General features: G+C 41.9%; 2 protein-coding genes across 2 annotated transcripts; one reads left to right on the top strand and one right to left on the bottom strand.

Moving 5' to 3' along the window:
• Window positions 1–2,143: 2,143 nt before the first annotated feature.
• Window positions 2,144–5,754, bottom strand: mstnb (myostatin b). The gene is made up of 3 exons (XM_041864113.1): window positions 5,295–5,754; window positions 3,832–4,199; window positions 2,144–3,103 (listed from the first exon to the last, which is right to left on the bottom strand). Exons 1-3 carry the CDS (start codon window positions 5,665–5,667, stop codon window positions 2,723–2,725), a joined length of 1,122 nt encoding a protein of 373 aa, XP_041720047.1. The 5' UTR covers window positions 5,668–5,754; the 3' UTR covers window positions 2,144–2,722.
• Window positions 5,755–9,237: 3,483 nt separating this feature from the next.
• LOC121555895 (small membrane A-kinase anchor protein-like) lies at window positions 9,238–13,360 on the top strand. The gene is made up of 2 exons (XM_041869755.1): window positions 9,238–9,781; window positions 12,897–13,360. Exon 2 carries the CDS (start codon window positions 13,088–13,090, stop codon window positions 13,358–13,360), a length of 273 nt encoding a protein of 90 aa, XP_041725689.1. The 5' UTR covers window positions 9,238–9,781; window positions 12,897–13,087.
• Window positions 13,361–22,957: the final 9,597 nt, after the last annotated feature.

Here is a 22,957-nt window from a genome sequence, read left to right as displayed (position 1 = left end):
GCTAGTTTATGGTCTTATACATTTACTAACAGTGGATTAGAAAGGCAATTGCTAATGGAAACAATGGCATATGTATACAATACAAATTAGCAAACATATCAAAATCAGTTTTTACAACTTTTGTAGCAACCAATTATTTATATTGGTTTGCCATAGTGCAAACTGTGTTATTTGTAAGACAGAGTTTAAATGTGGTTTTAACATTCATACTTTTCAAAATATATTTATCTGTCTTAAACACATCTCAATGTGTAGACTGCATTCATTGTGCCTCCGGTTCAAGTCCTCCTGTCCAGTAATGTTGATTTACAATAAGAATAATTCAAGTGAGTAGGGCAGTTCAGGCAGTTGAATTGTGGTTAAGCTATGATTAAAAGTTGAATAAGAATGCACTGTTGCTGTGTGTGTATATGGTGTTTATGGCATTATGCATGAAGGCCAGTTCAGACTGAGTCCTCAGCTATAGTTTTCCAAGCCCTTTCAAAAGTCCTTGAGGATTCCCGGTTTCACTCTCAAACATTGCTTATATGATTATCACACCGATAGGTAAGCGTAGCTGTAAAATCTTGGGGGAAATGAGTCTGTGTTTGTGTGTGCACGTACAGTGGCTTGCGAAAGTATTCACCCCCCTTGGCATTTTTCCTATTTTGTTGCCTTACAACCTGGAATTAAAATGGGATTTTTGGGGGGTTTGTATCATTTGATTTACACAACATGCCTACCACTTTGAAGATGCAAAATATGTTTTATTGTGAAACAAACAAGAAATAAGACAAAAAAACTGAAAACTTGTGCGTGCATAATTATTCACCCCCCCAAAGTCAATACTTTGTAGAGCCACCTTTTGCAGCAATTACAGCTGCAAGTCTCTTGGGGTATGTCTCTATAAGCTTGACACATCTAGCCACTGGGATGTTTGCCCATTCTTCAAGGTAAAACTGCTCCAGCTCCTTCGAGTTGGATGGGTTCCGCTGGTGTACAGCAATCTTTAAGTCATACCACAGATTCTCAATTGGATTGAGGTCTGGGCTTTGACTAGGCCATTCCAAGACATTTAAATGTTTCCCCTTAAACCACTCGAGTGTTGCTTTAGCAGTATGCTTAGGATCATTGTCCTGCTGGAAGGTGAACCTCCGTCCCAGTCTCAAATCTCTGGAAGACTGACACAGGTTTCCCTCAAGAATTTCCCTGTATTTAGCGCCATCCATGATTCCTTCAATTCTGACCAGTTTCCCAGTCCCTGCCGATGGTGTTCTCGGGGTGATGAGAGGTGTTGGGTTTGCGCCAGACATTTTCCTTGATGGCCAAAAAGCTACATTTTTGTCTCATCTGAACAGAGTACATTCTTCCATGTTTGAGGAGTCTCCCACATGCCTTTTGGCGAACACCAAACGTGTTTGCTTATTTTTTTCTTTAAGCAATGGCTTTTTTCTGGCCACTCTTCCGTAAAGCCCAGCTCTGTGGAGTGTACGGCTTAAAGTGGTCCTATGGACAGATACTCCAATCTCCGCGGTGGAGCTTTGCAGCTCCTTCAGGGTTATCTTTGGTCTCTTTGTTGCCTCTCTGATTAATGCCTGGTCTGTGAGTTTTGGTGGGCGGACCTCTCTTGGCAGGTTTGATGTGGTGCCATATTCTTTCCATTTTTTAATAATGGATTTAATGGTGCTCCATGGGATGTTCAAAGTTTAGGATATTTTTGTATAACCCAACCCTGATCTGTACTTCTCCACAACTTTGTCCCTGACCTGTTTGGAGAGCTCCTTGGTCTTCATGGTGCCACTTGCTTGGTGGTGCCCCCTGCTTAGTAGTGTTGCAGACTCTGGGGCCTTTCAGAACAGGTGTATATATACTGAGATCATGTGACAGATCATGTGACACTTAGATTGCACACAGGTGGACTTTATTTAACTAATTAAGTGACTTCTGAAGGTAATTGGTTGCACCAGATCTTATTTAGGGGCTTCATAGCAAAGGGGGTGAATACATATGCACGCACCACTTTTCCGTTATTTATTTTTTAGAATTTTTTGAAACAAGTCATTTTTTTCATTTCACTTCACCAATTTTGACTATTTTGTGTATGTCCATTACATGAAATCCAAATAAAAATCCATTTAAATTACAGGTTGTAATGCAACAAAATAGAAAAACGCCAAGGGGGATGAATACTTTTGCAAGGCACTGTATGTTTCTGACCAGGGTTAAAATATGATTTTTTTTCTTTCCGATACTTAAGCTGTGCTTATTCCCCAAAGTGAAAACCCCACCCGTCTCCATCAAACAGTCAAAGTATTTGAAAGAAAACAAATACTGTTTGAACCAAGGTCTGGTGTGTGTGTGTCCATCCATGTCTGTATGTTTGAATAACTGGACGGAGCGTGTAACATTTAACAGTTTTGTGGGAAAATGTGTCGTACTTTAGGCTACTACGTCCACTCCCAAGTCCAACAGGCGTTGTGTTCCTACATCCATGTGATTTTAGGCCATTGTGGCGCGAACATGTGATTGGAGGAGGGAAGAAAATTAAAATGAATAAAACTGAAGGAGACATGTCCGTTTTGGAAGCGCTGCTCAGCGAATGGACGGGCATTTCTTTAGCTGCTATTCTGGCTCTATTGCACCGTGTTCTGCAGAAAGCACTGGTAGTGGTGGATGGATCTGTCCCAAAGTCCAGGGTGGAGACCATGGCTGAGCCCCTCCCCCTCCCCGGCAGAGCTCTCGCTCACGAGCAGCCGCAGCGGTCCACTACCATGGAGGGGATCTTGCCATAGATGATCTGCTCTTTGCGGTTGAAGTAGAGCATGTTGATGGGGGACATCTTGGTGGGGGTGCAGCAGGGCCCTGCGGTGCCCCGGGGGTTAGCCTTGTTCACCAGGTGGGTGTGGGGGTACTTCTGCAGGTGCATGTACTCGCACTCACCAGAGCAGTAGTTGGCCTTGTAGCGTTTGGGGGCAATAATCCAGTCCCAGCCAAAGTCTTCAAAGTCCACCGTGAGGGGGTAGCGGCAGCAGCGGGACTCTGGGGAGTTCTCGTCACAGTCCAGGCCCGAGTCTCTCCTGGAGCGCTTCGGGCCCTCCGAAATCGTCACCTCCATGAAGGGTTGCTGTAAGGGCACAATACAGAATGGTTGAAAACATGAAACAGGCATTGGTTGACACATTGGGAAACATATTAGATTTTTTTACTCCAATAAAACATTGCTGAACCTTTACATTAAGGTTTCAAACCTGGTGTTGTGATACTTTGAACCACTGAAAATGTGTGTGTGTGGGTGGGTACTTATATCCTTGTGGGGACCTAAAATCCCCAAAAGTCCCCACAAGGACAGTAAAACAAGGAAATGTCTTCCTCGTCATGTGGACAAAGGCTATTTTAAGCTTTAGGCAATTACTCTTACTCTGATTAGCACAGTACCACAGAAGACTTCTGGAATTTCTGGCCATGTGAACAATGTGAACTTTTATGTAATCAGGTGATAGGACATGAGATTATTGGTGGCCAGGGCAAATATTCTGTCATAGATGAACTCCTTAAATTAGGTCTGTGTGTTTATACTAAAGATTCTAAAGTACTTTTAAAATGTGATTGTTAGCTAAACATAAAAGCACATGAGAGCAAATCCACAGGGTGCCAAAACCCCTCTGAGCCATGGTTCTAAGTGAGTCTTGCCACACAATTCGACACAAAAATGAATTGGCACAACAAGTAAATGTTGATATTGCATTATTACGCATTAATACATGGGTTATGGATTACTTCCCATAGATCCCACGATGATAAACTACAAAACTATTTGTAAATTGCTTCGATGGGAGATAAATCTAAACTCACCAGTCCTTCTCCCGCTTCTGCTGAGGTAACGGCCAGATCATTTCCCTTCGAGTCGAACGCATTAATCTCGATCCCCCAATTCGTCTCCGGCTGCCGCAGCCACACCGACAGCACTTGTTTCACGTCGATACTTTGCCAAGAGCTGACTCCTGCATTCACGTCGATCTTTAGAGACCGGATACCTATGTGCCTGCCCCCGTCCGTGACAGGCATCAGGCGGGAGATTTGTAGGAACACGGTGGTGACTTCGTCAGCTGGCCGAAGGTGCACCCATAGCTGCGCATGAACTATGCGGTTCACCTGAATCTTCGAACTGAAGGAGAACAAGCAACACTTGGGTTTCCGATCAACTTGGACGATGGATTCGGCTGTAGGAGAGAAATTAGAACATTAATTACAATATGGAAATGTCATCTCTATTTCCACAATAAAATGTGATTTATAAACTAAATTAAATGACTGCAAAAACAAGTTTGCAGTTGTATTTAACACAAGCCACAATTGTGTTTTCGTTACAGAAACCCCTTGGTAAACCAATTTCAAAAGGTATATTTAAAGTTACAATGTCATGACAAGTATTGATATACTATAAAACACAACAATGTGTAATCTCCAGGGTATCCTCCAATATAGCCTAGCCTATCTAGTTTTAGAACCTCCACACTCAACACCAGAGAGTGACACTGGCACATTATAAAGATGGAACTCGGCTCGTGCTTCGTAAATTTACTGCGTAATGTTCTATAGTGGTTTTTCGGATCAAAAATATTCCATCATTCGTATGAAATTCCAACCTATTCTCAACATAATGGTGCAAGTAACACGGGATCAGACATGCAGGTGCTCTCTGTGCCCCATGCGTAAAAACAGCTGCGCTCTGGTACCTTTTTAACGTTATTAAACACTGAGTGTACAAAACATTAGGAACACCTTCCTAATATTGCGTTGCAGACACTTTTGCCCTCAGAACAGCCTCAATTAGTCGGGGCATGGTGTCGAAAGCGTCCCAAAGGGATGCTGGCCCATGTTGACTCCAATACTTCCCACAGTTGTGTCAAGTTGGCTGGATGTCCTTTGGTTGGTGGACCATTCTTGATACACACCGGAAACTGTTTTTGCTGCGTGAAAAACCCAGCAGCGTACACTCAAACCGGTGCGCCTGACACCTACTACCATACCCCGTTCAAAGGCACTTAAATATACTGTCTTGCCCATTCACCCTCTGAATGGCACACATACGCAATCCATGTCTCAATTGTCTCAAGGCTTAAAAATCCTTCTTTAACCTGTCTCCTCCCCTTCATCTACACTGGTTGAAGTGGATTCAACAAGTGACATCAATAAGGGATCATAGCTTTCAACTGGATTCACCTGGTCAGTCTATGTCATGGAAAGAGCAGGTGTTCCTAATGTTTTGTACACTCAGTGTATAGTTGCATTGAATAATAGTCTGTTAAACTTACGTTCAGTGGCCATTGTCATGATTGTTTCTGTGATGGCATGTTCATCATCTTCTTCCATAACTCCATCCTTACTGTCATCTCCAAGTACATCGTACTGGTCAAGAAGTTGCTGCAAAGGTGGTGCCTTTGGCAGGAGTTGCTTGACAACATCTCGGCTGATATTGGGAGCTTGCTTGAGTCGCAGTTTGCTAAGAATTTGGGACTTGATTGCGTGTAATCTCATGTTTTTGATCTGCTGTCGGACCTCGCATGTTGAGCACTGCTCGCCGTTATCTGTGGCAGGGGGCTGGTGGTGCGCGGTTTGATCACCAAGACCCACTGGACCGAAAGCAACCATGAAACTCAGATAAATCAGAACCTGTGTCAGATGCATTATCTAAGGTGCAGAGTTTGCTATAAAAATGGAATCCCAAAGTTAATAAGTATTGGCGTGAAGGCGGACTACAGAGTTGCATGTGTTTGAAATCAGGCTCTACACTGATAGGTGTCATACTTTAATTCGGCAGCCCTTTTTATACTGCAACTTTGGCCTCTCTTTTGTGTCGTCAAAATCTATGATTGGTTGGGCTGGCAACAATGAATTTAACAGACAGACATTAACTGTATTTTTCTGTCAAACCTTAAAGAGGTACGCTATGGCAAGGTTTGGAATAGTTTTGAGACAACTACACTATCAATCAGACAAGACAGTTCTGCAAATGGTCAAATAAAAATGTCGGCTCCAGTTATTGATTTATTGCATAAACTTAAATCCGCAGCAGCCTGTCAACGTCTGAATGCCACTGAGAAACCTGTTTTATTCAGCCTGTCCCATCCCATCAGGGGCGGACTGGAACCAGAAATCGGTTCTGGCATTTCTAACACAATGGCCCATTTTTTCCCCCTTGAGGCCCCCACAACTAATTTTTTTTCCTGGAGGCCCCCAGACCAGCCCATTTTTTCCCTTGAGGCCACCATTATTAGCCAGATAATAATTAGTTAGACAGGCCCACATGGCAAAAAATTGACCAGCCCTTCTGACATTTGCCAGAAATGCCAGATGGCCAGTCCGCCCCTGCATCCCGTCAAAGCTACATAGATCAAATTAATCGGAGTTATGACTTCATTTTTTTAACGATCAATTAGTTATATGACCAATTTGCCTAGCTCTCTGAATCTCTCTTGAAAATGTAAGGTATATTAATAAATATGACAGGAACCACTCTTTAGCCTATGTAGACCTATAGGCTACATGGAGTAGACTTACTTGTCTCCAAACCGACTTTCCAAAGGCACAATTCATTCATCAATAGGCTATACAGCTTTTCCCAAACTCGGTCCTCGGGACCCCAAGGGGGTGCACATTTTGGTTTTTGCCCTAACACGACACAGATTATTCAAATTATCAAAGCTTGATGATTCGTTTATTATTTGAATCAGCTGTGTAGTGCTAGGGCAAAAATCTAAACGTGCAACGCTTGGGGTCCCGAGGACCGAGTTTGGGAAACCCTGGGCTATAGGATAGATACCATTGCATAGAAAATAAATGGCGAAATGGGGCTGTACTGTAGGCCTACTATACTGTACTAAACTATAGGCTACTGGGTATTGTTGCCTTGGGGTGTCTGTGATGTACGAAAGCTTTTTAGTCCAGACGTTTAGTGCCATCATGCGGCTTATCAACAACAACAGTTGCAACATTACGCACAGGTTATGAAATATTATTTTAATTTACAGATGAACAGTAAAATATAGGTTCTAATGAAAGTCAATAAAATCGTCTGTACATTTTACGCAGCAATATGGCTGGCATGACACAATGACTTGGTCACGAGTCATGTCAATGGTTTATAGCCTATTATCATTATGGAATTTGAGACTATATCCCTTATGTGAAAGAAAACATACTAAACGACTTTAACTAATGTACACTTATGGACTATACAGTTTTACGCACACTCCCCCAATGAGTTTTACAGTTTTACGCATTCGTGAAGAACGAATTCGTCATATACAGCTGTGGAAAAAATTAAGAGACCACTGCAAATGTTTCTTAAATCAGCATCTCTACATGTATGACAGCCATTCCATTCCAGTGTCTGTTGAATTCCAACACAGGCACACCTCATTCTACTGAATTAGGTACTGATTAGGTGATCACATGAACCAAATCTTATTTAACGAGAAAAAGTATAAAAACCACTGCTGTGGTCATCACTATCCTCTTGCAATAAGACCAGCTGGATGGCAAAAACAGTGCTAATAGTACCTCAAAATTAATATTAATAAAAAAAAAACTATTGACCATGCCAAAACAGTTGTAAAGGAAAATTCAGAGTGAGGAAAAGAAGGGTTCAATTGTGGCTTTACTGGCAGAGGGATACAGTGAGCGTCAGGTTGCTTCCATCCTTAAAATTTCAAAGACTGCGGTTCATAAGAACAAGGTCAAGCAGCAGACATTGGGAACAACAAAGCTACAGACCGGCAGAAGGCGAAAATGACTCTCTACTGACCGGGATGACCGCCAACTCATTAGAATGTCACTCAACAACCGTAGGATGACATCAAGTGACCTACAAAAAGAATGGCAAATGGCAGCTGGGGTGAAGTGCACGGCGAGGACGGTTCGAAACAGGCTCCTAGGGGCAGGGCTGAAGTCGTGCAAAGCTAGAAAAAAGCCCTTCATCAATGAGAAGCAAAGAAGAGCCAGGCTGAGGTTTGCAAAAGACCATAAGGATTGGACCTTAGAGGACTGGAGTAAGGTCATCTTCTCTGATGAGTCCAATTTTCAGCTTTGTCCAACACCTGGATGTCTAATGGTTAGACGGAGACCTGGAGAGGCCTACAAGCCACAGTGTCTCGCACCCACGGCGAAATTTGGTGGAGGATCGGTGATGATCTGGGGGTGCTTCAGCAAGGCTGGAATCGGGCAGATTTGTCTTTGTGAAGGACGCATGAATCAAGCCACGTACAAGGTTGTCCTGGAAGAAAACTTGCTTCCTTTTGCTCTGACATTGTTCCCCAACTCTGAGGATTGGTTTTTCCAGCAGGACAATGCGCCATGCCACACAGCCAGGTCAATCAAGGTGTGGATGGAGGACCACCAGATCAAGACCCTGTCATGGCCAGCCCAATCTCCAGACCTGAACCCCATTGAAAACTTCTGGAATGTGATCAAGAGGAAGATGGATGGTCACAAGCCATCAAACAAAGCCGAGCTGCTTGAAGTTTTGCGCCAGGAGTGGCATAAAGTCACCCAACATCAATGTGAAAGACTGGTGGAGAGCATGCCAAGATGCATGAAAGCTGTGATTGAAAATCAGGGTTATTCCACCAGATATTGATTTCTGAACTCTTTCTAAGTTAAAACATTACTATTGTGTTGTTTAAAAATGAACATGAACTTATTTTCTTTGCATTATTCGAGGTCTGACAACACTGCATCTTTTTTGTTCTTTTAACCAGTTGTAATTTTCTGCAAATAAATGCTCTAAATGACAATATTTTCATTTGGAATTTGGGAGAAATGTTGTCAGTAGTTTATAGAATAAAACAAAAATGTTATTTTTACCCAAACACATACCTATAAATAGTAAAACCAGAGAAACTGATAATTTTGCAGTGGTCTCTTAATTTTTTTCGCAGGTTTTGAATATATCTGAGCACATATAGCTTGCTATCAATACTCATAAAACCTGACACAGTGTCCCTGTGGCTAAAGGGCCTAGGCAGTAGCCTAAAACTTAGATACAGGGAAGCTACACGGGGTACACTTCCAACAAAGTTTATAGCAACAACTGAATATATTCCTTACTTTAAAAATTTCAATAAGTCACTGAGAAGTCAAGCGGGTGCCATCACGTGCCACAAGAGGGTGATATTGTACAAGTAACAGTAGCCTAATTGAATACGCACAATTTACCTCCACAACCTCGTCGACACAGCTACTAATTGATGTTGAATACGTATAAAAAATATAATTACGTCCTAAAAGCTACAGCCACCATTAGAACTTGGAGTCAAACAGGCAACAATTTCAACGATAACCTATGGACAATCTCGAGTAGAATGATGGCAAGAAGGTGTAGTCCTCCAGGTCCGACTATTCATGGCTTTGAGAGCTTAAATCGATTTTTGCATTTTGTTAAATTACTGCACAATGTGGTATGGTGCAACATTGGATGCCCAGTTTGGTAACATAGTGCACATTTGGTGCAGAGAGAGAAACCGACCAATGCTGTCGTTGCCTTCCAAGCTTCAAATTCAAGTCCTTGGACGCATATGCGGCGGTTTATAGCCGATACGGAGATGGAGTAGAGAGGAGAGGCTGCACGTATGGTGATTTCGGTTCACAATCCGTGTGGATGTATGAGACTTCTTCATTGAAATCAACCGTAGGGGAAAGTATCGTTCAAGAGAAAACGAGGATGTGTTTTCCTACTGGGTGAATTTGATATTCATGGGGGGGAAACTCACCCAGTCCTACTTTTCCAAAAGCCTTCTTGAAGGTACGTATTCCACGGTTCAGCAATATTTTATGATATGTATTTCTCAGGGAATTGTGTTGGAAATGGGCTATAGGCGCAGGCTACGTCTAAATAATGGTGTATTGAGCAGAAATGCGCTCATGAGTAGGAATTCTCAGAAGCCTATTTCCAACGATGACAACTATTTCGCCTTCTATTTCTCTATCCCGGTTAGCATTTCTCCTTGACCTTTTATGTTCACATTTGAATAGTGAGATTATTCCATACATGTCTTTATTAATTTAAGAAAGTTGGGTTATAGTAGATGGTGGGTTAAACGTCTCTGGTCTGGCCAACTTCACCCTCACATTCCCAAGGATGGAAATGAAATATACATTTTTATTTATTTAGAATAACTTTTTCTCAAAGAATAACCTATACGACTATATTACACATAATCAGGTTATTTCCAAATGTAAAAAAATAAATAATAATAATTGAAAACAGAATTGTTATATGTGGGGAGGGAGGTAGGGTTTCCAGGGTCGCGTCCCATGATATCTGGCCTAGAGTGACATTCTTGCCACGTTCCATGCCTGGGCTAAAGCGGCATTGCCACGTTCCATATAGGCTACCTGGGCTAGAGCGATATGCTTGACATAAGGTAACAGACATCACCTTTCCCCACGTTGTCTTAAAATGAGAAATTATGTGTCATAAATATCTGCTTGACGTTTTAGGAATCAGCACTGTAGTTATATAAGCGGAAGCCACTGTCAAAAAGCATAAGCTAAAATGCCAGCATTTTGCAGCATCTCTAAAAAGCTCATTTTATGTGAGAGATGAACGGGATGATATAATAGTGTCAGAGGAATAATCACACGCTACCGTGAATCTGAATCAGGCAGGACTGAGGCAGCACACACACACAAGACAGATGGAGATGTGGACTACAGCAAATAACATCAGTCCTTTGTGCATTCAACCTAGAGCCACATAGTCTATTTATACAGTGCCTAGTGAAAGTCTACACACCCCTTGCAGTCTTCACATTTTGCTGCCTTATAATCCCCCCCCCCCCCAAAAAAAATATTAAATTTTATATTTTTCCTCCTGATGTACACAACCTACTCCACATTTTCAAGGTGAAAGGAAAATTATAGAGCATTTTCCAAATTACTTATATCTACATTGAACAAAAACATAGACGCAACATGCAACAATTTCAAAGATTTTACTGAGTTACAGTACATATAAAGAAATCAGTCAATTGAAATAAATTCATTAGGCCCTAATCTATGGATTTCCATGACTGGGAATACAGATATGCATCTGTTAGTCACAGACACCTTAAAAAAAAGGTTGGGGTCGTGGATCAGAAAACCAGTCAGTATCTGGTGTGACCACCATTTGCCTCATGCAGCGCGACACATCTCCTTCGCATAGAGTTGATCAGGCTGTTGCTTGTGGTTTGTGGAATGTTGTCCCACTCCTCTTCAAAGGCTGTGTGAAGTTGCTGGATATTGGTGGGAACTGGAACATGCGGTCGTACAAGTCGATCCAGAACATCACAAACATGCTCAATGGGTGACGTGTCTGGTGAGTATGCAGGCCATGGAAGAAATGGGACATTTTCAGCTTCCATGAATTGTGTACAGATCCTTGTGACTTGGGGCCGTGCATGAGGTGATGGCACCGGATGAATGGCACGACAATGGGCCTCAGGGTCTCGTCACGGTATCTCTGTGCATTCAAGTTGCCATCGATAAAATGCAATTGTGTTCGTTTTCTGTAGCTTATGCCTGCCCATACAGAAATTAATCGGTTGTGCAAACCCACAGTTTCATCAGCTGTCCGGGTGGCAGGTCTTAGACGATCCTGCACGTGAAGAAGCCGGATGTAGAGGTCCTGGGCTGGCATGGTTAAAAGTGGTCGGCGGTTGTGAGGCCAGTTTCTCTAAAACGATGGCTTATGGTAGAGAAATTAACATTAAATTCTCTGGCAACAGCTCTGGTGGACATTCCTGCGGTCAGCATGCTTTTATTTCAGCTCATGAAGCATGAGACCAACACATTACTTATTATTATTATTACTTTACATGTTGTGTTTGTATCTTTTGTGCCATTAACTTCGTCTAGCTTTACTTCCAGTTACTCTACAAACTATACTGAACAAAAAATATCTCCTTCAAATGTTGATATTTGCTTGCATTGACAGCCAAACACAATTTAATATCAATTTTGCAATACAGTAAATAGCCTATTAACTTTGACAAGTTAACAAATTACATGTTCGATTCACGTCTCCAAGTAAACCAAAAATAAAAGTTAAAGAATAGGATTAAGCCAGTGGCTCAGATGAAACTATCCAAGCATTAGATATATCTCTTTTAAAATGTTGATATTTGGTTACATTGTCAACTAAACACAATTCAATATTACTTTTGTAATACAGTAAATAGCCAAAAGTTAAGGCAATCTTAGAAACTAATGTAACAGTATCTATTCAACCTTAAAATGAGTAACACATCCATTGCGCATTTTGAGATTACTAACCATAAATGTATTTTTATGTAATCATAGAAAGCGTGCATGTTCAACATAGCATGCAAAGGTCGCACGTCTGTGGAAATCTTCACAATTGCTATAATAATCTGCGCAGAATCTTGAACAGCATTGATCACTTGCACTATGTACTTTTAATGCAGTCTAATCTCAACTGCAATCCAGGTCATTTGGTTGTGCTATTAGATGAATGGTTGAAAGCGCAGTGATAACACATTCAGATGACAACTTAACCAAAAATCAGACATTGTTTTTCCATTGGGATTTGGTTGTGCTTTAGATGGTTGAAAGCATAGCGATAACACATTGGGAATTCAACAAACTTCTGTCCGTCCTTTTTGAGTGGGTGAATAAATGGTTGAAATCTCATTGATCAACGTCTCAACCAAATATGACCCAAAGGTCCACGTTGAAATGATGTGGTGTGCCCAGTGGGTAGCTACTGCTGCATAGGTGGTAACAGGGGGAAATATGCTAAGTCACTGTGAAAATAGTAGGCCTCTCAATTCTTTCCTTTGCCATCTGGTATTTTTAGGCTGCCTCTGAAGGAAAATAAATCACTGAAATCCTCTCCCTCTTTTCTCTCCCTACAGCACATGGGAAAGATGTGTGTAGGGGAGTACAGGAGCATGGCTGACCGTCTGGACTATTTCAGCGAAGCTCGGTCCAGACAAGAATCGGCTTCCTAGCCGTCACTTCTCGACCAGAGCCCAAGCCCCTCTCTGACACACTCCTGCTTCACCAGCTACTCTCTCCCTGAAATCAATGCTACATTATTTATATCATGGGATGCGTCAAATCCAAGAAGAGCGATCTGACCCAGTACACCAACTCGGTGGAGAAGGTGGATGGCAAGCCTGGGAAGCGACAGGGCGAGAATCCGCTGCTGGTCCACTTGGAGAAAGGGTCAGGGGAAGACTCTGCCCGGGTGGACCCCATCCTGCTGGAGTATGCCCAGCGGCTGTCGGAGGAGATAGTGGCTCGGGCAGTGCAGCAGTGGGTGGAGGTGGACAACCGCTACAGTGACATCCCCTACATTGAGTGTGACGTGCCATGAGGGATGGAGGGAGGGAGGGAGGGGGGTCGGCAAATTGGGTCTCCCTTTCTCCTCTGTCTAGCCACAGGGAGAGGCAGTGCCAGAGAGGCATTTCTGTTCTGGGATTCACCTTGAACCTCTGGGGACAAGAGGACTACTGGATGCCCATTAGACAGGAGACCAGACAGCACTCAGATTCAGGGTGAAACAAAACACTACAAACATGTACCAGCTGGAAATAGCAAGATGTTGATGCCATTCTATGGTCCAAAGCCATTTTTCTGTTTAATTAATACATACTTGGATGTTGTAACTCATCTGGTGACATTTTGACCTTGACTAACAGACAAAGACCTTGGCTACTCCTCTCATATTCAATCTAGACCATGTGCTTCCCTCCATCGTTAGCTATATGATGAGAGTTCTGAGCTGGGGTGTGTTTGGTTAAACCCTCTTGGGAGCCAATAAAGCAGGAGAGTATCGTTGAATCCTGCTTTGAAAATGACCGGTTCTGCCTTTCAGTAAAAGTCAACTGTTTTCGCTTGACACGTGCCATCCTGGGGACAAATATCAGGTCCTATGTAGGAAGTTATTAATAGGCCCCTCAAGTGGCCAGTGATTTTCACTTGAGATGTTTGCTGGGGTCAGCAGGTATACACCTCCCTCTCCATCTGTCTGCCCAGACAGAAGCTCCCAGTTTAGGGTTCTTGGATAATGGCGTCCCAGGGGGCCTGTGGTCCACGTCCACCAACAAAGGAAACTCATTCTTCAAACTACCCATTAAGTAGGTCCGGGACGATACCAGTATCGCAATATTCATTAGTATTGTGGCAAGGAAACAAAACACGAAGTGGCTTTAACTTCTTAAGGAAAACAACCCTAATGTTGGAAACAAAAATCATTATGTTGTCATCCAGAGTCACATTTATTTATTTATTTTCCAAGCTATAGCACACAATATTTTACATACAGCAGGTTTTTAAAGGACCAAAGAGCTTTGTGTTTTCATTTTTGCCATGGAAAGAATATTGCGATACTGGTATCGTCCCGGCCCTACCATTAAGCAGGTCTGACCACGAGCTGCAGCAACCAAGGATCTGACAAAGGTCACTTTGACAAAATGATGCTCTAGGAATGACTTACAGAGGTTCAGCGTCCTCCCATTTTGTGAATTTGAATGCCAATGACAACAGGACATTCCTGAGGGCTGGCTAGGTCCCCATGCCATGAGTAAATCAGGACATTAGGACAGATTCACACCCTTTTACTGGGACTTGGCTTCTGTGCACAAATTGAGTGCTGGGTTCACAAATACCTTTTGTTTTGGCCAAAATTTCTAGGGCCAAGCACCCTGGATTTTACGTAATGTATTCTACCCAATGATGAACTACTGCCATCTGCCCCAGAGTTTACAGCACAAATATGCAACTCTAAAAGGCCATGCTATTTTTATTGAGAGCAAATTGCTTCTTAAAATAGTATGATGCTATTTTAACAGGCCAAAGACACACATACTCACAACAGAGAGTTGAGTTGTTTGGAATAGGGGATCACAACTGCCAAAGTCCTTAATGAATGCTAATACAAGCACAATACGTTTTTCTTATGACGTTTATATGATAGAAGGCGATATCAGTGAGTTTTAGCCATGGCACGTCAGTTCCTTTCACAAACAATGTTCTAGAAGCTTTAAAGGCGCATTAGTCTAGGCTGGGCAACATTTCCAGAGTGTTCATTAGAGTGCTATTGTATACACCACAAAGAACAAGTGGACATTATTTCACTGGAAAATTAAGTTTTGGTGAAGTTTGGCATGTGTATCTCAAGTGAGAATTCAGCTGCCAGGGATTTAGTTATGCTCAGTGAAAAATGTGGTGGTGGTGGTTGTGGTGTGCTTTAAATGCGACACCAAAAATCCATTACAGTTAAAAGGAACAAATACAGTTTTTTGCACTAATCTGGGTTGAGAGATTAATCTGTTGAAACATCCTGAAATGTATGTAAACAAATTGAAAAGCCTGTCGCATGCTTCCCAGTCTAAACAGTTCGCGCATATATTACAACAACATTTTCGGACATTATTGTTTGTTTTGGCAGGGTATTTTTTGTCTGTTCGCGCACACAAACATTTTTCTTGAGGCAAGTTGAAGTTCAGTAGTCGAAGTTCATGCCCCTTCGTCTGTGATTGGTCAACAGTACTACTCATAGTAGCAGTGGGAACTATAGACGGGATTCTTCAATTAAGTGTTTGTTGTCATTCAACGAGAGACGACTAGTTTTCATGCACATTTTCTCTCTTGAGAAATTAGATGTAAAATTGCGCAACTAAGACCTCCTCAGCAAAAACACCAACATTAATTATGAAAAATTCTTGATTCATCTTAGATTAATTCGGACTATTTTGAGATGTTATTGGCTATGTTGTTGCTACGGCGTCTTAAGAGGGACAAACAGTAATATTGCCACTTTTTTCTTGTTTTTCAAGCGAAGGACTTTTAAGGCGAGGCACAGACGTTCGCTTCGCCTAGCCGAGTTCTGCTAGGAGCAAACCGAACCTAGTATATGCAGGCCCATTTAGCGGTGACACAATTTCTTCCCATACTGAATTCCTAAGTCTAAGAACTGGGAGGTGGAGGGTTTAGAAACAGATCACTGTTATCACTGCTTCAGCTAAATGTTTTAACAATTTATAGATAAATCTGCAAAAAACAATAAATACAAAAGTTGTTTTCCAACAAGCTTGATTTTTACTCTGATAAATTGGATGATAAAAGTAATGTTTTACTATGCAGAAGACAGCTAGCACTACAGTATATACCGTATACAGTGCATTCGGAAAGTATTCAGACCCCTTTACTTTTTCCATATTTAAAAATTCTAAAATGGATTAAATTGTTTTTTTCCCCTCATAAATCTACACACAATACCCCATAATGACAAAGCAAAAACAGGTTTTTAGCCTCTAGTCTTCTTGGGTATGACGCTACAAGCTTTGCACAGCTGTATTTGGGGAGTTTCTCCCATTCTTCCCTGCAGATCCTCACAAGCTCTGTCAGGTTGGATGGGGAGCGTCGCTGCACAGCTATTTTCAGGTCTCTCCAGAGATGTTCGATCGGGGTCAAGTCCGGGCTCTGGCTGGGCCACTCAAGGACATTCAGAGACTTGTTCCGAAGCCACTCCTGCGTTGTCTTGGCTGTGTGCTTAGGGTCGTTGTCCTGTTGGAAGGTGAACCTTCGCCCCCAGTCTGAAGTACTTTACTCCGTTCATCTTTCCCTCAATTCTGACTAGTCTCCCAGTCCCTGCCGCTGAAAAACATCCCCACAGCATGATGCTGCCACCACCATGCTTCACCATAGGGATGGTGCCATGTTTCCTTCAGACGTGACGCTTGGCATTCAGGCCAAAGAGTTCAATCTTGGTTTCATCAGACCAGAGAATCTTGTTTCTCATAGTCTGAGAGTCCTTTAGGTGCCTTTTGGCAAACTCCATGCGAGCTGTCATGTGCCTTTTACTGAGGAGTGGCTTTGTCTGGCCACTCTACATTAAAAGCCTGATTGATGGAGCACTGCAGAGATGGTTGTCCTTCTGTAAGGTTCTCCCATCTCCACAGAGGAACTCTGGAGCTCTGTCAGAGTGACCATAGGTTTCTTGGTCACCTCCCTGACCAAGGCCCTTCTCCCCTGATTGCTCATTTTGGCCGGGCGGCCAGCTCTAGCAAGAGTCTTGGAAGGTGCCAAACTTCTTCCATTTAAGAATGATGGAGGCCACTGTGTTCTTGGGGACCTTCAATGCTGCAGAATGTTTTTGGTGCCCTTTCCCAGATCTGTGCCTCGACAGAATCCTGTCTTGGAGCTATACGGACAATTCCTTCAACATCATGGCTTTGTTTTTGCTCTGACACGCACTGTCAACTGTGGGACCTTATGTAGACAGGTGTGTGCCTTTCCAAATCATGTCCAATCTATTGAATTTACCACAAGTGGACTCCAATCAAGTTGTAGAAACATATCAAGGATGATCAATGGAAACAGGATGCACCTGAGCTCAATTTCGAGTCTCATAGCAAAGGGTCTGAATACGTATGTAAATATGGTATTTCATTTTTTTGTATTAATATAAATATGCAAAAATGTCTAAAAACCTGTTTTTGCTTTGTCATTATGGGGTATTGTGTGTATATTAATGAAGGGAAAAACTATTTAATCAATTTTAGAATAATGCTGTAACGGAACAAAATGTGGAAAAAGTCAAGGTGTCTGAATACTTTCCGAATGCACTGTATATCATCATAATAAAACTGTGATAGCCTTCTATGGTAGAGGCGCTATCTCTGCCATTGAAGTTACGTCGAACACAGAATGCTTTGGATATGGTCAATGTTGCAGTTCACAATGCTTCCAGCTTGAAAGAAATACAAGGTATACCAACGTATGTACAAACTAGGTATACCTGGATTCCTTCCTTCTAAATATGATGTCAGTATCGGGAACAATGGCGAAATTTCACCTGAGTTGCAGTAACATCTTGTAACATCAGTCTTTCAGTCAACCCTTTAGTTTGATTATGGCCAAATGTGTTTTCTGTTGGGAGATCCTAATGCTTCTTTTGCATCATCTAAAGACTAATCTATATATTTATATAATATTCATTTCACCTGCAGCACTGTACAGGTCTGTAAATAACTCATTGATAAAAAATGTGATGCCAATAAAGCTGAAATCTATGCCTTCTACCATTAATACAGTGACTTCATCTCTTTTTTAAGAAAGGGCATTGGCAAGATTAGAACCTGTGACCCTCTATCCCAGTGCATAGTCAACTGCACCAGCAGAGGGGAGAGTACCGCCCTCGTATTGAAAGCTATTCAGTTGTTGAGGCACTTAGAATGTTAATACATTTGAAATGTGATTAGTGAAGTATGTTGTGTAAGGTTGGGGGGAAAAAAGTTGAAACTTGGGTTCGAACTGGCAACCTTGCGGGTCACAACCCGTGTCTGATGTCCCCCACCCACCTCAGACCCCACTAACCTGTTACTAAGCTCTGACCGATGAGCTTTCATCCAACCAATAAATTTGTCCGACTACTTCCGAAATGCTTGGGAAGATCTGATCGCAATCAGTTATTTTAATCGTCTACACCTTTTTTAAAGATATGGGCACAATCAGAATGTGGGCAAGATCAGGAGAGAGGACACATTAGCACCTGGTATAAATGGGGCCATTGATCCTGAGCATCATCAAAGGTTAATTATCCGATAATGACCCTAACCCTTACTTACCCCTTACCGTAGTCTCGCGGTACCAGATCTCAACACTGTATTCTCGTTTGAGAATGGCTTGAGAAAAACGTCTGGAATCGAAGCTACCCTTACTCTAACCTCAACCAATTTCAATTTCCCTATAGCTATTGCCTAACCTTAACCTTTGGATCTGCTGTCTTCCGTCTGAATCAAATCAAATGTTATTTGTCACGCGCCGAATACAACAGGTGTAGACCTTACCGTGAAATGCTTACAGGCCCTTAACCAACAATGCAGTTTTAAGAAAATAAGAGTTAAGAAAATTTACAAATAAACTAAAGTAAAAAAAGTAACAATAAAAAACCAATAACGAGGCTATATACAGGGCGCACCGGTACCGAGACAATGTGTGGGGGTACAGGTTAGTCGAGGTAATTGAGGTAATATGTACATGTAGGTAGGGGTAAAGTGACTATGCATAGATAATAAACAGCGAGTAGCAGCAGTGTCAATGCAAATAGTTCGGGTAGCCATTTGATTAATTGTTCAGCAGTCTTATGGCTTGGGGGTAGAAGCTGTTAAAGAGCCTTTTGTACCTAGACTTGGTGCTCCGGTACCGCTTGCTGTGCGGTAGCAGAGAGAACAGTTTATGACTTGGGTGGCTGACCTTCCTCTGACACCGCCTAGTATAGAGGTCCTGGATGGCAGGAAGCTTAGCCCCAGTGATGTACTGGGCCATACGCACTACCCTCTGTAGCGTCTTAAGGTCGGATGCCAAGCAGTTTCCATACCAGGCGGTAATGCAACCGGTCAGGATGCTCTTGATGGTGCACCTGTAGAACATTTTGAGGAATATCCACTACATATCCACTACCTAGAGTTGAAACAGATTTGATCATGTGGTCAACCCATCCTTGCCTTGCCTATCAAGGGCCAACAGCTCCCTCTGCGCCTGTGTTATGTCCCTGTAACATTAATGTAATAATTAGATTAGCTGATAGACTGTCAGGTCCAGGAGATTTCTAATCGGCCAAATGGAATAATGGATCACACCAATTAGCTTTGATATAGTGACTCAGAAGCTTTAGGAGCTGAACACTACAGGCTTGTACACAAAGCCAATGTTTAACATTCCACTTTAGAAATGGAATATCCAACTAAGTGTTAATATATAGTTACATAGGCAGGTACAGTGTAATTATGCGTTTGTCAACGATGACTTCAAACAATGAAATCAAATGACAATTTTTACGATCAGGTTTTCATACACGTCTTTATCAACATATTTCTTATACAACAGACTTTTACAGCTACTAGTTGGGAAATAGTAGTCATTGAATTGTACACCAGAGTGCACAATTAATTGAGAACTGTCCTTTAGCATACAGTAATACAATGCAAAATGCAACACTGAGTGATCACTCCAGGTACACGACAAGGGCAAAATACATTAAGAAGAATGACACCTGGCTGGTGACTTTTGATGGGCAAATCCTAAACCATAAAATCTCTGACGCCAAGAGAATTACTAAGCCTGTGTTCTCCAGGAGAGAGAGTTTATGCTGGTTCATTGTTTCCTTAGCAAACTTTGTGGCGGGTCATTTAGCTACTCTGGCCTCATTTCTCTCTGGGAGCCTGTAAGTGCTCTTAACTGTGTTGAGGGCTTGAGTGCTGCAAATGGGATTTAATATAACCAATTATTTGAGCAACTCAGAGAAACTCAAAGGGCCGGATTCAGTCAAAGCCACACTGCAGAAAAATAATGTAACAGCTTAAGTGCTGCAAAATCCCCCCTTTCATTAAAATACAAATTATAGGTAGAAATTAGGCTGTACATTTTAACATGGTGTTTTCCCAGTGTAGGCTTCCTGCATTGTGTATTTGATTGAATCCCTGGGAAATGTATTGGACAGACTGACAACTCAACAAGGGCCATAATAACCACCTTACGGTACTCTCCCAAGTTATATGATACTTCAAACACGATAGAACCTCTTCCTTACCCAGCTACTCCACCTACTCACCAAAACAAACATTTGCTTCTTTGCACCACCAACTGTAACGACAAATATTGCCCTTTGCCAATAATACTGTAATACAACTACATTCAGCCACAGGCCTAATTTCTTCTGGAGCGGATGGACAAAAACATTATAATTTCTAACCTTGATTACATTGGGATATGATCACAACTCTTTATTTAAGCATGAGAATACTTGGGAACAGATTTCTTAAATTAAAATCACTTTATGCTTATTTCCTGGTGACTTTAGTCTCTTTTTGTTTATTTGTGGGGCCAGATATAACCACCCGTGGGCCGAATTTGGCCCCCGGGCCGCCTGTTGAAGACCCCTGCTGTACTTATTTTTTGACTGACTATATAACTGGTCTAGTATCCCACTTTAGCCTTTTAGCTTGATGCTAGGAGTTGTCTTACAAACACTTGTGCAGATTTTAAGAAGTCATGCTTGAAGAGTCAATTCAATTTGTTTAAAGATTCATTGCAAAATAGGCCCCCTGTTTGCGAGCAACATAATCCAGGACTTTAAATAGACAGCAGTTTGGTATGCAGCCCAACTAATGTTCTAAATGTAGTGTCTTCATTTCTATTGAATAATACATCTGCCGTATCAGTTTGAATTCACACACCCTAATGCCTCATCGTTCACTTTTGCAGAGGATTTCTGATGCCGAGATCATTGCTTGATCCATAGTCCTACGATGTGTAATTCAGCACTACAAACTTTGAGACCAGCTAGCTAGATAATGTCGATCTATATTAGGAAACATACATTTAGTAAATCTAGTAGAAACAAACCAAAAATATGAACTGTGTCATCGACCATCATTGTAGAAAGATAATGTACTTTGAATCCATGTTGATAAATGTCATATAACAATAATTGACACAGTAATGTTATAATGCACTAAATGGTGAGGTCATAGTCTCCCTCTACTCCCACAGAAATGGGCACGGCACTGGGGTGTGGTCTTACCAAAGTCCTGCTGTTGTGAGAGGCCACTGAGTGACTGGCATGCCATGTCTGATGGCTGTGACCGGCTACTCTAGAGTAGCTTCCTTTCCTTGTCTCCTTTCCAACTGTATGACCACTAATAGGTGAATATGGTGGCTTATTTCAACCATAAACCTCAGGGAGAACATGGATTCTGTTGAGTGGCCATGAAAGAAAGGATACGAGGGAAGGAAACTAATTTAGACAACTAGGACACCTCCTATGAGAAGACCTCATGAGTGGGAGGTTGTGGAGGACCAAAGTGGTATCCCTTGATCTAATCTATGGGGTTGTTCTTAGAACTTGAGGTAATACTCCCCCAGTGACACTCTGTTCTGAGACCTCCTCCAGTGTGGATAGACTCCACTTGGGGCTGTGGTCCTTGTCAACCAGCACTAGGCACACAAAACATAAAAAACTATAAATAAATTGCATACTGCCAGAAACATCCTAATACACAGAAATCAAAGAGGGACGTAGAGCAGTTTTTGCCAACTACTACTCAACATTGTACAGAAATAAGGGTTTAAGATGTAAAAGCTCAAAAGGGTTTATTGATGTGTTTTGCAGAAGTCAAACACCTTACCAGCCCTCACACCCTCGTAGAAGTCACTGCCCTTCTGCAAAGCAACAAGAATAAAAACTCTTGACACACATACCTGTTTTAAACTAATAAGACCAGGAGAAGGGTGCATAGCTGTTGAGGGGCGATCCTATTCAAAACCCAGTAAATGAGTAAATAGCATTACCTTTAGATGGAAAAACTTTAATTTGCTAAGAAAATAGAAACATGTGATGAGGAAGAGGAGGTAGTATTAAGGGCCTGAGAACTTTTGGCATGTACCACCATGCAGGCTTGACTGAGTCTGTACTCCCATCACCAGAACCTCCTGCAAACTCATGGCGCCTCCCGCCTGAAGCTGCTTGAAGGTTATCTTCAGCGATGTGGGAGACATCTTGGCGAGGGTCTGTGAAATATACAAACACAAAAAACCTGTTTAGCTGTAGCCTAGTTTGTTATTAGCCAGCAGAACTTTATGGTCAATACACTGGAAATTATGTCAGGTGATATTGTGAGTAGCCTATATCATTGTAGTCACCCACAATTACTGCCTTTGCATTGATATGTACAAATCACATTTTATTTGTTACATGCTTCGTAAACAACAGGTGTAGACTAACAGTGAAACGCTTACATACGGGCCCTTCCCAACAATGCAGAGAGAAAGAAAATAGAAAAATAATAGAAAAGTAAAACACGTAATAATAAAAGTAATAATAAATACACAATGAGTAACAATAACTTGGCTATATACACGGGGTACCAGTACCGCGTCAATGTGCAGGGGTACGAGGTAATTGGGT

The sequence above is a fragment of the Coregonus clupeaformis genome, chromosome 4 (assembly GCF_020615455.1).
Source record: "Coregonus clupeaformis isolate EN_2021a chromosome 4, ASM2061545v1, whole genome shotgun sequence".
NCBI classification, from domain to species: Eukaryota; Metazoa; Chordata; class Actinopteri; order Salmoniformes; family Salmonidae; genus Coregonus; species Coregonus clupeaformis.
The sequence above is the reverse complement of the archived record's forward strand: the minus strand, read 5'-3'. Positions and strand labels throughout refer to the sequence as shown.

Bases quoted from the DNA above. Each gene is read 5' to 3' on its own strand.
- mstnb (XM_041864113.1), bottom strand. From the start codon at position 5,667: ATGCATCTGACACAGGTTCTGATTTATCTGAGTTTCATGGTTGCTTTC. The intron at 4,200-5,294 runs GTAAGTTTAACA...TCTCTCCTACAG, and splicing joins CATGACAATGGCCACTGAAC to CCGAATCCATCGTCCAAGTT. The intron at 3,104-3,831 runs GTGAGTTTAGAT...GTGCCCTTACAG, and splicing joins CAGAAGCGGGAGAAGGACTG to CAACCCTTCATGGAGGTGAC.
- LOC121555895 (XM_041869755.1), top strand. From the start codon at position 13,088: ATGGGATGCGTCAAATCCAAGAAGAGCGATCTGACCCAGTACACCAAC.